The sequence below is a fragment of the Lolium rigidum genome, chromosome 7 (assembly GCF_022539505.1).
Source record: "Lolium rigidum isolate FL_2022 chromosome 7, APGP_CSIRO_Lrig_0.1, whole genome shotgun sequence".
In the NCBI taxonomy this organism is placed as follows: Eukaryota; Viridiplantae; Streptophyta; class Magnoliopsida; order Poales; family Poaceae; genus Lolium; species Lolium rigidum.
Window position 1 is genome coordinate 107745290 of NC_061514.1, and position 15401 is coordinate 107760690.

At 48.3% G+C, this 15401-nt stretch overlaps 2 protein-coding genes across 2 annotated transcripts; one reads left to right on the forward strand and one right to left on the reverse strand.

Annotated features, from left to right (window-relative positions):
• The first annotated feature begins 4445 nt into the window (after positions 1-4445).
• Positions 4446-12538, forward strand: LOC124671815 (probable galactinol--sucrose galactosyltransferase 2). The gene is made up of 15 exons (XM_047208140.1): positions 4446-4554; positions 8969-9320; positions 9393-9619; positions 9737-9827; positions 9915-9963; positions 10054-10145; positions 10256-10363; positions 10470-10577; positions 10674-11084; positions 11156-11297; positions 11383-11450; positions 11542-11676; positions 11759-11976; positions 12066-12154; positions 12242-12538. Exons 1-15 carry the CDS (start codon positions 4446-4448, stop codon positions 12536-12538), a joined length of 2496 nt encoding a protein of 831 aa, XP_047064096.1.
• Positions 12539-12987: 449 nt separating this feature from the next.
• Positions 12988-15067, reverse strand: LOC124671816 (glycosyl hydrolase 5 family protein-like). The gene is made up of 3 exons (XM_047208141.1): positions 14819-15067; positions 14487-14734; positions 12988-14023 (listed from the first exon to the last, which is right to left on the reverse strand). The coding sequence occupies exons 1-3, from the start codon at positions 15050-15052 to the stop codon at positions 12988-12990; spliced, it is 1518 nt and encodes a 505-aa protein (XP_047064097.1). The 5' UTR covers positions 15053-15067.
• Positions 15068-15401: the final 334 nt, after the last annotated feature.

A 15401-nucleotide genomic window follows, 5' to 3' on the forward strand; every position in this document is an offset into this window, starting at 1 on the left:
CTCCTCATTATGGCAATAAGAAGTGACAACGGCTCCGAGTTCAAGAACTATACACTCAATGATTTTCTTAGTGATGAGGGGATTCGTCATCAATATTCCGCTGCTTACACCCCTCAACAAAATGGTGTTGCGGAGAGGAAGAACCGGACTCTTATGGATATGGCAAGATCTATGATGGCGGAATATAAATCCCGCTATAACTTTTGGGCCGAAGCCATCTCCACCGCTTGCCACTCTTCTAACCGGCTCTATCTCCGCAAGGGATTGAACAAGACTCCATATGAAATACTCACCAGCAGCAAGCCTAATATCTCATACTTCAAGGTGTTCGGTTGTAAGTGTTTCTACAAAATCAAAGGAGTTCGTTTGTCTAAATTTGCTCCTAAAGCTTTGGAGGGTATATTTGTTGGTTACGGTGCCGAATCTCACACTTATAGAGTCTTTGATGTATCCTCCGAGATTATCATTGAACCTTGTAGTGTGAAGTTCGAAGAAAATGATGGCTCCCAAGTGGGGCAAGTTGATGTTTGTGCAGGTGATGAAATACCTCAAGATGCCATAGTAAGAATGGGTGTGGGATTTTTCCGCCCCATTGAGGGACACGGTGTGGCGTCTCGGGAAGAACTATGCTCTACCACGGTGGAGCCCTCATCTTCTCAACATCAACAAACCCCATCTCTTGAAGCTAATGATGCACCAACCCAAGAACAAGAAGGAAACCCTCCCTCTCATGTACAAGATCAAGGACAAGATCAATCAAGGATTCATGATGGCTCCGATGAGTTTCCATTCGATGTTTGCACTTCACCAAATATTGTCCAAGATCAAGCACATGAGGTTGAGCATTCTCAAGAAATTGAGGAAGCTCCAATTGAAGGTCAAGACGGGGACCCAAATGATCAAGTTGATCAAGTGACACCTCCAAGGCCTAAAAGAACCAAGGAGGAGATCGAGGCCCGTCGTCTAGCAAGAAGAGATAGGACCCTTGAAATTCGTGGACACACTCATGACAAGGTCCTTGGTGATGTTCGAGCAAAGGTCTCCACAAGAAGGAAATTGGCTAACTTTAGCAATCATCATGCTTATATCTCCGTTGTGGAACCCAAGAAAGTATTTGAAGCCCTTGAAGATTCGGATTGGGTGGAAGCCATGCACGAGGAACTCAACAACTTCAAGCGCAACAAAGTGTGGACCTTAGTAGAGAAGCCAAAGGAGTGCCGCAACGTTATAGGCACTAAATGGATATTCAAGAACAAGCAAGATGAGTTTGGAAATATTGTGAGGAACAAGGCAAGATTGGTGGCTCAAGGTTTCTCTCAAGTTGAAGGAATTGACTTTGGAGAGACCTATGCTCCCGTGGCTCGCCTTGAGTCCATCCGTATCCTTCTTGCTTATGCATCACATCATAACTTTAAGTTACAACAAATGGATGTGAAAAGTGCATTTCTTAATGGTCCTTTGCATGAAGAGGTTTATGTTAAGCAACCCTCGGGGTTTGAGGATCTCAACTTTCCTAACCATGTCTACAAGCTTGATAAAGCACTTTATGGTCTCAAACAAGCTCCTAGAGCTTGGTACGAGCACCTTAAAGAATTGTTGGTAGACCGTGGGTTTGATGTTGGGCTAATCGATCCCACTCTTTTTACTAAGAGGGTTAATGGGGAGCTTTTCGTTTGCCAATTATATGTTGATGATATTATCTTTGGCTCTATTAACCAAGCTTTCAATGATGAATTTTCAAAGCTTATGACCGATAGGTTTGAGATGTCTATGATGGGAGAGATGAAGTTCTTCCTTGGCTTTGAGATCAAGCAATTGAGAGAAGGAACCTTCATCAATCAAGCAAAATATCTCCAAGACATGCTCAAGAGGTTCAAGATGACCGAGTTGAAGGGTGTGGCCACTCCTATGGTTACCAAATGTCATCTTGCACTAGATCCCAATGGTAAAGAGGTGGATCAAAAGGTATATCGCTCCATGATTGGATCCTTGCTTTACCTTTGTGCATCTAGACCGGACATAGTGTTGAGTGTTGGTGTGTGTGCAAGGTATCAAGCTTCTCCTAAGGAGAGTCACATGCTGGCTCTCAAAAGAATCTTTTGATATTTGGTTGATACCCCCAGGTATGGTATTTGGTACCCCAAAGGCTCAAGTTTTATTCTCAATGGATATACCGATGCGGATTGGGCGGGTGACAAGGATGATAGAAAATCAACTTCCGGGGCTTGCCAATTCCTTGGTAGGTCCTTGGTGTGTTGGTCTTCTAAGAAGCAAAATTGCATATCTCTCTCCACCGCCGAAGCCGAATATGTTGCCGCCGCAAGTGGATGCACTCAATTGTTATGGATGAGGCAAACTTTAAAGGAATACGGTGTCATTTGTGACAAAGTGCCTCTATTATGTGACAATGAAAGTGCTATCAAGATTGCCTATAATCCGGTGCAACATTCAAGAACGAAGCATATTGAGATCCAGAATCATTTCATTAGGGATCATGTTGCCCGTGGTGATATTGAGCTTATCTATGTTCCTACCAAAGATCAACTTGCCGATATATTCACGAAGCCTCTTGATGAAGCAAGGTTCTCTTATTTGAGGAATGAGCTAAATATCATTGATTCAAGGAGTATAGCTTGACCATCTTGCAAACACACCTTTGTCTCAAAACTTTATTTGGTTTAGATGTGGGCATGGAGATAGGGGGAGTGCGGTTTAAACTATTGAGCTATCCCTCCCCCCATAATGCCAACATTAAAGAAAATCATTCTCTTTATACCATATAATGATATGTGAGCTTCAATGATGAGTAGTGGTTTTGGGCCCAAGATATATCTTCGCGGTGCCATGCCATAACACTCATATATGGTGGCCTAGGCCACCAAACTCTTCTTTGAGAAGAGTTGGAGTTATTTGGATCTTATCGCCTTTTATTTGACAACTCCATGTTCTTATGGGAAATCACTCTAGTTTGGCCTTATTTGCTCATATCTTGCAAACTTGAGTGATCATGTACCATTAATAGTTTGTACCCTCTAAACCTAAGCCTACACTCTCCTATAAGCCACTTCCATCTTGCTCATTTGTCATGTTTGGTAAAAACTTGGAGTTTGAGGTTTCTCGGTCGGATGATCTAGGTTGCCCCATCTTATTGGTAAATATGCATCTTATATGTGACGTGATATTTCATTGCATCACATATGGGTTCGCAAATAACCAACTAAAGATAGGCAGGATTTCCGGTGTTCTGGAATTTTCCAAAAAACCGGATAATCCGGCCCCCTGGCACACCGGAATATCCGGCCAGGTCGGATTATCCGCCCTCACTTTGGGCCGGATTATCCGGCCTGGGCGACTGCGGGATGATTAAGGGAGGCCGCGGGGAGAACGGTTGGCTCATCAATCAGTTCCCCCCACGCGCCCCCTTCTTCCTCCTCAAGCCGCCGGAGCTCCTCCTCCTCGCCGGAGACGCCCCGTTCGCTCCCTCTCGGATTTTTTGGGTGGATCGGGTGCCTCTCCTCCCTAGCTACCTTCTCCTCCAAGCGGCTTTCGCAATGGATGCGGGTCGTGTTTCTCGGGGTGTTCGGAGACGCCCAAGGGGTGATCGGTCAAGTGATGAGTTCACGTCCAACGCTCCTCGCAAGTCCTCAGCATCTAGGCAGAAGAACAAGGACCCAAGGGAAAACTACAAGACCATGGACCATATCTCTTATTCCGCTATCCGCATGAAGAACTGGTATGAAGACCTCCCAAGGGATGAAGAGACTGGCAGGAAATTCTGGTGCATGGAGCAGGAGTACATCTACAAGGATATTTATGAGCCCATGCCGAAAGTGCGACCCATGCAAGCAATCAATGTGGAAGACCTTTCTGAAGATGATCATTTTGCGGATGCCATCTGGGTGACTGGTAGGATGGGCTTGCAGGATCTGATGAAGATTAAGTGTGACTATAGTCCAGAGTTGGTGAAGCAATTCTTTGCCACTTTGGCCATCAAGAAAGATGTGGACCGCACTATGGAATGGATGACTGGTTCCACTCACTGTAGCGCAACCTTGCGCCGATTTGCTGCTATTCTTGGAGTTCCTGCAGAAGGAGGTCGTTGTCTTCATGGACCACAGAAGACAGATAAGGATGTGCTGTTTGATCTCTATACCTCAGCGGGAAAAGTTGGTTCTTCTAAGGGGCTGCTTCCCATCTATAGTCAGTTACTCAGGTTCTTTCGGGCCACCATCTCTCCAAGTGGTGGTAACAATGATGCTCTCCGGGGAGCTCTTGTGAATCTTATGCACCTCAGCTTTAGGTGTGCCCGTGATACTAATGGGGATTGTGACTACACTATTGATGTCATGGACTTCATCTTCAATGAGATTCATGATGCCATGGTATCCCGGACCACCATACCTTATGCACCATATATACAGCTCCTCATCAACAACTCTGTGGCCATGGATGGTGAAGACTTGAGCGGGTACTCATGGGTGAAGCATTCTGTCAATAAGGCTTACAAGCTCAAGCCAGTATCTTCTGCTGCTCCTGCACCTGACTCCTTCATGGGTGATGCTCGTTCTAGTGGTTTTGCTCCTGCTCGCCGTCCTGATCTCCCGGCTATGAAGAAACAAGTGAACAGGCTTAGTTGGTTTCAGCGTCACATCCTTTGCATGCACATTGAGATCCATAAGGAGAACTATGCGGCCAACCGAGAGCGTTCTGAGATTAAGCATACTTAGGCGGTTATTCTGCACAAGCTCAGTGGTGAGCAAGGAACCCCGCCTCAGCTTCCAGTTCACCCAGGTTACAGTGGGTGGCATTCTGCTCAGGTTCCGTGGAGTGATCTTGACAGTTGCATTCAAAGGTCCAAACTCACTCGCCGCTCTCCGGATGCCCCTGACACTGATGAAGATGAAGAGGAAGAGGAACAGGAGTACCAGTCCGAGGACGACGAGGGCTCCGAGTGATCTCCATTGGGCGAGTAGCATCGCGCTTATCCTCTTTTTGGCGTCTCGATGCCAAAGGGGGAGAAGTGTTCTATTAGGAACTCTCTCGGGGATTTGCATGGTTTGCATGGTTTGGGCACAAGCATACGCGTTTATCATTCCTATATTGCTTGTGTTCCCTCTTATTTGAACTATTTGGTTTGCTTGTGTTCCGTTTAAAACTATGTGCTATGTGGTGTGAGACATTGTTATGGTTTTCGGAATTCTATATGTTGAGATCAAGACTATTATATTATGTGTGATGCTATATCTCCGTATTATATATCTACACATGGGTATGATTTCGAGCATCCTATCTCAACTTCATATATGTCTATGTCTCTTGTTAGAGCTCATGTTGGATACCACTTGTGTTGAGGCACCTCGGTTCTATGTCTTGTGTATTTGTATTCAAATGCAAATTACTTATATGCACACATGTAGGGGGAGTGCCTCTATGTTTTGCCATCATGCTTGTCTCTATAGTGATTCTCTTGCAAATCCGTATATTGTCATCAAACACCAAAAAGGGGGAGATTGAAAGAACATCTCTCATATTATGTTTTGTGTGTTTGATGTCAATGTATGTGATACACTAATGTTTGTTTAAGTGGTACAGGGATTTTATAGATACATTTTTATATGTGTTGGATGTGGTCAGTTCTATCAAAAAGATGCAGCAAAAGAGATCATCAGGCCGGATAATCCGGGCCGGATATTTCCAAAATATCCGGCCCCAGATTTTCGGCTAAGGACTTTAGGATTTGCGGCTCAGTATGCCTCTGGATAGAGGCCGGATATTTGGCTGGATATTGTCCTGGTTTTGTCCCAGGGCCGGATTATCCGGGCCGGACATTTCAGAAATATCCGGCCCCCTCGAAAATGGCTAAGGGCCTGAAGAAAAGCAAGTCTGGTGTGTGGCCGGATATTTGGCCGGACATTGTCCCGGTTTTGTACCTAAGGCCGGATTATCCGGGGGGGCGGATTATCCGGCCCCTACTTAGGCCGGAATATCCGGGCCCCCGGAAGCCCCAACGGCTGGATTTTGGGGAGGGGTATTTATACCCCTCTTCTTCTTCCTTCCTCCTTTGCTCAATCATTGCAAGAAAAATCTGCCAAGCTTCACCACCATTAGAGCCACCTCAAGAACACAAGATTTGCAAGATCTCCTTCCTCCCCCAACCAAAGCTCTTGATCTTTGGAGATTCGAAGGAGAAGCCACCGATCTACATCCTCACCGAAGCGATTTACATTTCCCCCTCATTTGTTTGAGGGCCCCCTTGCTAGTGTTCCTCTTTGGATCCCTAGTTGATTTGTGTTGATGTATTGTTGTGTTGTTACAGATTTGGGAGCCTCCAATTCGGTTGTGGATGTGTGCCCCAAGAACCTTGTAAAGGCCCGGTTTCCGCCTCGAGGAAATCCCTTAGTGGAAGTGGGCTAGGCCTTCGTGGCGTTGCTCAAAGGAGATCTGCGTGAAGCCTTCGTGGCTGTTGGTTTGGCTTGCGTAGCAACCACACTCCTCCAAACGTAGACGTACCTTCTTGCAAAGGAAGGGAACTACGGGAATCATCTCCGTGTCATCGCGTGCTCCACTCTCGGTTACCTCTATCCCATTCTATCTCCTATATATTGCGTAGCTATATCTTGCTTAGTTGATAACCTTGTCATATAGGTAAATTCACTTAGTTGCATATCTAGAGAATTTACCTTTGTGTCAAGCCTAAATTGAAAAAGAACTAAAAATTGGTTAGCACCTATTCACCCCCCCCCCTCTAGGTGCGGCATACAATCCTTTCACTTGTGCTTGACAACCACACGGTGACGTTGGGGACACAAGACTTTAATTGTTATGGTTGACGGCTGTGGCATCGAGGTCAAGCAGCGACGGTGGAGAAGGACTCGGTCGCTTTTCAAGTTTTTTGTTAGGGTCCTTTTTAGAAAAAGGGGGAAGTTGTTTGTAATTCTGAGTTATTTGGGGTCTCTCTCTGTAACTTGTACCCACGACAAGTACTAGCGATATCGGTAATCGTTAACTGCTCGGTCGGCTTGGGAGTAGCGATTAATCATAATTCGAACGATTAACTGATTTAATCGGTTGGCTATTAATCGATGCAAACTACAAAAATTAGCACTTAAAAACAGTTTATATAATAAAATAATAGTATATGAGACTCTATATGTTTGGTCATACTTCTCTAGAGCCTAAAATCCTAGGAAAACATGTACGCTTCTCCTCTATGACCTAATCTTCAAGGTCACGAGCGAATCAGGATCCACTATCTGAAGCTGTGTTCCTTCCTTCCACTTCTTCTCGCACCTCTGATTCCCACCACCTATCTAGGGTACGACCCCTCTTACACCTCAATCACCTAACCTATTGAAGGCTTCCTGGAGCTCCTGCATGAGCTCCTCAAGGTCGTCGAGCTCCTGTATCTGAGATCTGGGCAACTGCGAGTAACTGGTCTTGGACGACAAGGAACTAGTTGGCGATAGTGGAAAACGAGCTGTTGGAGGCTTGGAGCAATCAACCGAGAGCTTCACAAAACCTACTTTATTGGGGAGGGGTAACGCCTGTACTAGCGATATGCAGTGAAAATTTTGTAACATTTTTGACCAAGTATAGTAGTTAATCGGGAACGTACCTAGTAATCGGACTTTCGGTATGATTAACCAGGCTAAAGGATTAACACAAGCAATCAATAGTAATCGACACGGCCAAGCCCGTGGTAGCGATTAATCAGCATGGTAATCACTTAATCGGCCTAGTTTTTAACAGTGCCCACGACTGGAGTGAAGCTTCTGCGGAGGGATGCACTGTCAACCTTTAAGCAATGATATCTCAAGATTTATGGATTTGGAATTCATTCTTTGGCATGGCCGGTTCCAACAATGACATCAATGTGTTGCACCGATCACCGATTTTCAACAGGATTATGCAAGGTAAACTCCTCAGGTGAGCTACAAGATCAATGAAAATAAATATGGCAAGCCATATTATCTTGTTGATGGCATGTATCCTAACTGGGCCATACTGGTGAAAACTTTCCGTAATCCAAACACGGTGAAAAGAAGAGGTTTTCCAAGATGCAAGAGGCTTATAGAAAAGATGTGAAGCGGGGATTTGATGTGCTCCAAACTCGGTGGACAATTATCCGTCTCGCGGCAAGAACATGGTCGCTGAAGACCATGCATAAGGTGATGACATGTTGTGTGATCATGCACAACATGATCGTTGAGAACGAACGTCCTGATGGCCGCAATGAGCATCTATGAATTTTCAGGGTGAGATGGTTGCGCCAAACCCTGAAGCATTATCCTAGCAGCAGTATCTGCATATGAATGTTGAAGTCACTAACGAAAACATGTCTAAACGCTACGGACGAATTTCATTGAGCATCATTGGGCAATGACTGGCCATAAAGATATTTTGTAGTGCTCATTATCATCAACTTTTCTAAGGTGTGACTATTTCTCAGTCGACTGAGAACTAGCTTCGTTCTCAGTCAGATACTATCATCAAATCTCAGTTGCAACTCATGCTGCAATTGATGACTAGCACGAATCACCAAGAAAATCTAACGATGTAAAACTTGACTGAGAACTAAGCATATCCCTTTTTTCCATGTAGACTTTTCAAAAATTTAGATGTAATAACTGAGATTACTTCGAATTTGCTTTTTTTTTTTACTGTTTAAACATCTAAATTTGTGTCCTAGGAGCAAATGCGTTGACTATTTCCAGACGCAAACGGAGGAGCGCAATCAAAAACGACTATTTTCGTAGTCGGGGCGACGATGCTATTTTAGATGTCCTTAAGCGGCGATCACATGTGTCCGATACTCTGCTCTACTATATGGGGAGCATCGGCGGTTCGGCTGGCTGCCCGCGCGAGACGTGACCCACCGCCCACGCGGGGCAATTGTTTAGCTTATCCGGGCAGGAAGAAATGCCACGTTTCCAGTTGGTGATGACGAGGCTGCACCTTGCACTTGCAGGTCGCCTCGCGGTCGCTCTCGCCGTGCCTCCCGCTTCCACTGCCACAGTTCATTCCCCGCGCTATTTCTCCCGCTGCCGCGGCCTCGTTCGCGGCGCAATGCCGCTCGTCGCCCCTGCCTGCCCGTCCTCCCGTCCTCCCAGCGCCGCCGCTTCCCCGCGGCAGATGACGACGACGACTCGACTCGAGGGCCGGTCCCTGCTGGTCGGCGGCCGCGAGCTCCTCGCCCAATCCCCGCCCGAGGTCACCCTACGCACCGGCGTCGACGACGCGGCCCCGGGCGCCGCGTTCCTCGGCGCCACGGCGGCGGCGCCGTCCAGCCGCCACGTCTTCTCCCTCGGCACCATCTCCAAGTAATATGGCTGCTGCTTCTGCTGTGCGCGCACGTACTGAAGGCTCGTGACTGATTAATGGGTGCCGTGCAGAGGGTGGAGGTGGCTATCCCTGTTCCGGTTCAAGATCTGGTGGATGGCCCCCAAGATGGGCCCCGACGCCGCGGGCGTGCCGGCGGAGACGCAGATGCTGCTTCTCGAGACGAGGAACGGGGCGGAGGACGCGGTGTACGCGCTGGTGCTGCCAGTTCTCGATGGGGATTTCCGGGCCAGCCTCCAGGGAGCCCCCGGAGACGAGCTCCAGTTCTGCTTCGAGAGTGGTAGGCTTCATCTCGACTTGCTGAATTTCACGGTGACAGGATCAGGATTAATGCGTAGTAATAAGGGCGGCTTTAAACTCTTGGTTAGACTATCTCAAATGGTGGACTGTTTGGTAGGTGATCCTGATGTGCAGACGATGGAGGCCGTTGATGCGGTGTTCGTCAACTCAGGGGATAATCCGTTCAAGCTTATCAAGGAATCCATCAAGTAATGCCATGCTCTAGCAGTACAACCACAACCTCAAGGATTTTGTTTTCTTCTCTTGTGGAAGTGCCTCACTTGCATCTTCTTTAGGTTACTGTCCAAGATCAAAGGAACTTTCAGGCACATAGAGAGCAAGGAGGTAATATAAAACTAGCAGGTTTATCAATACTTTTGTCACCTAGGTTGTTGATCTTGGGCTGATCATTTTTTACTTCGTTTTTTGTGTCAGATCCCTGCTTACTTGGATTGGTTTGGATGGTGTACGTGGGACGCATTTTATAGAGCTGTTAGCCCAGCCGGGATTGAGGAGGGCCTTCAAAGGTATACATGCAAGAATTAAGTTTGCCTGCGATGTACAGATGCTTGGTTATGTATTTTCTCACCTCCTTTAGCTGGTAGTTATCACTAACGATGCATTCCCTGTAAATTAGCTTGCGTGAAGGAGGTGCCCCACCAAAGTTTCTGATTATAGATGATGGTTGGCAAGAAATAGTGAACGAATTCAAAGAAGTGGATGATGCTCCGATTGAACAGACTATGTATGTATTCCAGCCTTTACTAATACTGTAATACATATTTTTTCAAAAAAAGATTGTAATAAAAATGCAATGTGCACTACATCTCATTTCATTGTAATATTGCCAGGTTTGCAGAGAGGCTGGTTCATCAGAAGGAGAACGATAAGTTCAGGGGAGAAGCCTGCAAGAATTTTGGGGACCTTGTGAAGAAAATCAAAGAGAAGCACGGAGTCAAGTATTTGATTCTTATTGAACTGTTTGTGCTTTTTCTACAAGTGAATAATGTCTTCATAGCTTTTTGCTGATCAGAATGTGGCCTATGAAACTTCAGGTACGTATACGCTTGGCATGCCTTGCTGGGCTATTGGGGCGGCGTCCATGCAACATCCGACGCGATGAAGAAGTACAATCCAAAACTAGTTTACCCCGTCCAGTCTCCTGGCAATGTTGCAAATTTGAGGGATGTAGCCATCGACAGCTTGCAGAAATTTGGAGTGGGTATCATTGATCCTGAGAAGATCTATGAATTCTACAATGATCAGCACAGTTACCTTTCTAGTGTGGGTGTGAATGGTGTGAAGGTAGATGTGCAAAATGTGTTGGAAACTATCGGGCAGGGCTTCGGTGGCCGTGTTGCATTAACTCGCAAGTATCAACAGGCTCTTGAGGATTCTATAGTTCAGAACTTCAAAGGAAATGACATAATATGCTGCATGTGTCACAACTCAGACAACATATATAGGTAACAAATCTATAGTTGTGAACAATATGAGCTATGTACATAGGATCTGACATAATTCTGGCTGTTTGTAGTGCCATGAAGAGTGCAGTTGCTAGAGCATCAGAAGATTTCATGCCTCGAGAACCAACACTGCAAACTTTACACATTGCTAATGTAGCTTTCAATAGTCTTTTACTGGGAGAAATTTTCATCCCAGATTGGGATATGTTCCATGTGAGATTATTGCGCCCCCCTTATTTTGATTAACCGCATTTCTATACTTCAGTGCCAGCTAATTTTATCACTTTTTGATGTTAAGAGCAAGCATGAATCAGCAGAATTTCATGGGGCAGCTAGGGCTCTAAGTGGAGGTGGTGTTTATGTCAGGTGTTCTTTTGTAGCACATTTTCTTCAGATGTGGTGTTTATTTTAAGCAAACCGCAATTGTGATATAAATTTCTTTCTTTTTGATATGCAGTGACAAACCTGGAGTGCACAATTTCAGTGTTCTGAAAAAGCTTGTTCTACCAGATGGCTCGATCCTAAGAGCAAGGCATGCGGGTCGTCCTACTTGTGATTCCCTGTTTGATGACCCAGTCATGGATGGCAAAAGGTATGTATGCACACCAGTTCAGGTTATCCAGTTTCTTCACTGTTAATCTATTTCACGAGAATATGCATGAACTCTTGTGCAGTCTGCTGAAAATATGGAATGTGAACAATTTGTCTGCTGTCATCGGAGTATTCAATTGTCAGGGAGCTGGAAACTGGACTTGGCCAGTGAATGATATTCCACATGTTCCGACCACCGTTAATATAACTGGTCATTTCTCGCCATCAGATGTGGAGTCCCTTGAGGAGATTGCTGGTGATGATTGGAATGGAGAGACTGCAGTATATGCTTTCCATTCATGTAATTTTCTGTACCTGCTTATTCCTGCTTTGCACGTCCATTTCACCGATTGTCCCTTCAATGTCTTAGTCTTTTGTTTGGCATTTCAGGTAATCTTTCAAGGCTTCAGAAGAACCAAAGTTTGGAGGTTTCATTGTGTACCATGGCATGTGAGATCTATACCATATCACCAATCAAGGTCAGATTCCTCTCCATCCCCTGCTTTCGTCTGTTTTAGCTTAGCTTATTCTCATTTCTTAAATAAACGTACTCGTTTTTGCACCAGGTCTTCGGCGAAGCTGTTCGGGTTGCACCTCTTGGACTGCTCAACATGTTCAATTCTGGTGGCGCGCTCGACAGTATTGCAAGTAGTGTTGATTCTTCATACACAGTGATTCAGATCAAATGCAGAGGGCCAGGGCGATTCGGGGTTTATTCATCGGCCAGCCCGGCAATTTGTAGAGTTGATGCACATGAAGTTGAGTTCAGCTATTCTGACGATGGCCTGCTAGCCTTTGATCTCCCAGACGGGCCTTCACTCAGCCATCTCAGAAACATTGAGATTCTGTACAGGATGTCCTGAACCTGCTTGTATGTGACCCTGAGGCCCTTTTCTTGCAATATCTGATGCGAGCTATATTTCATCAACTATTACACTGCACAGCAGCACAGAGATACTGCTGCTTGTATCGGCGCAGTTTGTCTACTTAGTGCTCACCGGAATAAATTTCTGTTCGTTCTTAGCATGTCGTGTCTTGTTTTAGTGTGTACTTTGTCTGTGACATGATGGCTGTTCTAATCTGCTGGGCACAACTCAAAGTTAGCGATTTACCAACTAGATTAATTTTGTGAGATTATTTGCTCGAATCGTCGGACGGATTTCACAAGCTTTGGGGCTTTCAGGCTCGAGTGGCCAAACATTCAGTTATCTGAACTTTGAAGTACGCTACCCTGATTCGAGCGCAGCGTCTCTCATATCCCTGTTCCTTCGCAGCTACTACAACGTACGATGCCCTATACAACTCTCTCGGATCAAAGTGAACGAATCTTGGTGCTCTGGAGCTTGAGGGGCAGCTGCGAGAGCCGCATTTCCCTGGCGGCGACGCTCCTGGTGCTGGTCACCAGCTTGAACCACTGGCTCTCTGGGTCGCAGCTGCTGTCCGCGCTCAGGCACCGGCACGGGTTGGTGACCACGCTCCGGCCGTCGGCGCCGACGTCCAGGCAGAGCATGCCGGTTCCGGAGCCGGACGAAGAGGACGTGTTGGCGGCGACGTGCAGCTTGGAGTCCGACACGAGGTGCCAGTGGGACCGGTCATCGGGGCACGGCAGGCCGAGGCGAACGGACCGGCCGGCGCCCTCGGCGTGGAGGCACAGCATCGGGCTGTCCCGAAGGGTTAGCCGCCCGTCCTGCTGCGCGTACGTCCAAGCTTCCGTCTCGCCGCACGGGCCCAGCTCCAGCGGCCGCGTCAGCGACGACCGCACCACGCACAGCCCCGTCGCCGGGTGGAACAGCACCTGGTACGGCGCCGCCTCCGCGTATCCGGGTCCTCTGAGCGGGCGCTGCAGGGCCTGGACCCTCCGGAGCGCGGTGGCGTTGCGGGGCCCGGACCATGCCCGGTCGAGCACGCCGTAGACCTCGTCGAGGTCCAGCACGCCCTCCCGGAGGTAGTAGCTCCCCTGCAGCGTCCAGAGCGCCCAGTCCAGGTCGAGGTCGGCGGCGACGGCGGCGGCGCAGCCGTAGTAGCGGTTGTCGTTGACGTTGCCGCCGCGGTTGTCGACGCCGAACTCGCTGAGGATGACCGGCCAGCCCTGGTCGAGCAGGTAGAGCGCGCGGCGGGACACGCTGGCGCCGATGCGGGCGCACACCTCGTTGGGGTTCCCCGCCGCCCACTCCTGGCCGTTGGAGAAGCTGTACCAGTGCACCTCGAACGCCGCCTTCCGCGCGAAGCTGAGGGTCACCTGCCGCGAGGCCAGGAAGGCCAGGTCGTTGTCGAAGCTCAGGCCGGAGAGGATGACCAGCACCCGCGGGTTCGCCGCGTGCACCGCCTCAGCGCCGCGCTGCATGTACCTGCATGCATGCGTTCTCAATGTCAACTCAGCTGCATGCCAAGACAGCCTGACAGGGATAGTGCCACGTAGAGCTTCCATGTCTGTTTTGCTCGAGGCTTTGAAAGCTCATGTGTCCCAGAGCAGACGAAGGACTAGTGGTGGTACACGGAAAGACTGATGCTGTCTATCACTGGCAGTGAAGGCCATTACTGTCCCTCACATGCTGTGCAGGTATCAACAGCAGGTTCAGAGATGTAAAGCCTTAATTCGCAAAAAAAAAGAAAAAGAGATGTAAAGCCTTCAGCGGCCAACTACTACGACTAGGTTTTTCAGGCTCATTTACTCATCCAGGACATGGCAGATGAACAAAATATCAATGCCGTTGGTACCTCAACGCGCATTGCCATAAACTTAACATGGATCATTGATATTGTCTGACACATAAAGACCAATTAGGATTTGAGGACAATTCAGTTACTTACTTATACCAGTCGTTGGAGTTCTGCCTGGGGCCTCTGAGCTCGTTCCTGAGGCTCATGCCGACGACGTTGGGGACGCCGGCGAACATGGTGGCCATCCTGGTGAGGCCGTCCACCCACACGTCCGGCTCGAAGTTGCCGTCGCCGAAGAACCCGTTGCCGTCGCTCGGCGAGCAGCACCACCCCGGCTTGCTCACGTGGTTGTCCAGTATCACCATCAAGTTGTTGTCGCCAAGGCTGCTCACCACGGACTGCATGCACACACCGCATTAACACACTAAGTCGGCACCAAGAAAGATTCATATCAAGAGACAAGAGCTAAGCTAAAAGGTTACCTTGAACGCGTCGATGAGCTTCATGTCGACGACGTCGGGGTTGTTCGCCCTGATGCCGGCGAGCGAGTCGGTGAGGTTGAGCCGCTGGAAGGACTGCTCGACGGTGAGGGACGAGTAGGAGGCGTTGGTCACCATGAAGGTCGGCCAGGTGAGCCTGACGCAGTTGAACCCCATGGCGGCGACGTCGGCGGCGATGGCACCGACGGGGCGCTTGTTCAGCCCCTCCGCCAGCATCGGCTCCAGGTGCGACGGCCAGTTTACGCACGTCAGCTTCACCCGGTTCCCGCCCTCGTCCACGATCCACCGCGACGCCGTCGACAGCGTCACGGCCGCCGCCGCGGCGGGCACATGGTGCAGCGCGCAATGGCAGACCAAGCCGAAAGCCAGCCACGCCGTGAGGAGAGAAGAACGACTCATCATCCTCACCCAGCACACGGCGACGTTGGTTCGACTGCGGTGGTTGAGGCGGGGAAGACGAAGGGCGAGAGAATATATGGAGGGGTCGATCGGTAGTCCGCTACCTACGTACGTGGCTACGTGCAAGATTGCTTTGTCATTGGGAAGGTCGAAGCTTCAAGGGATG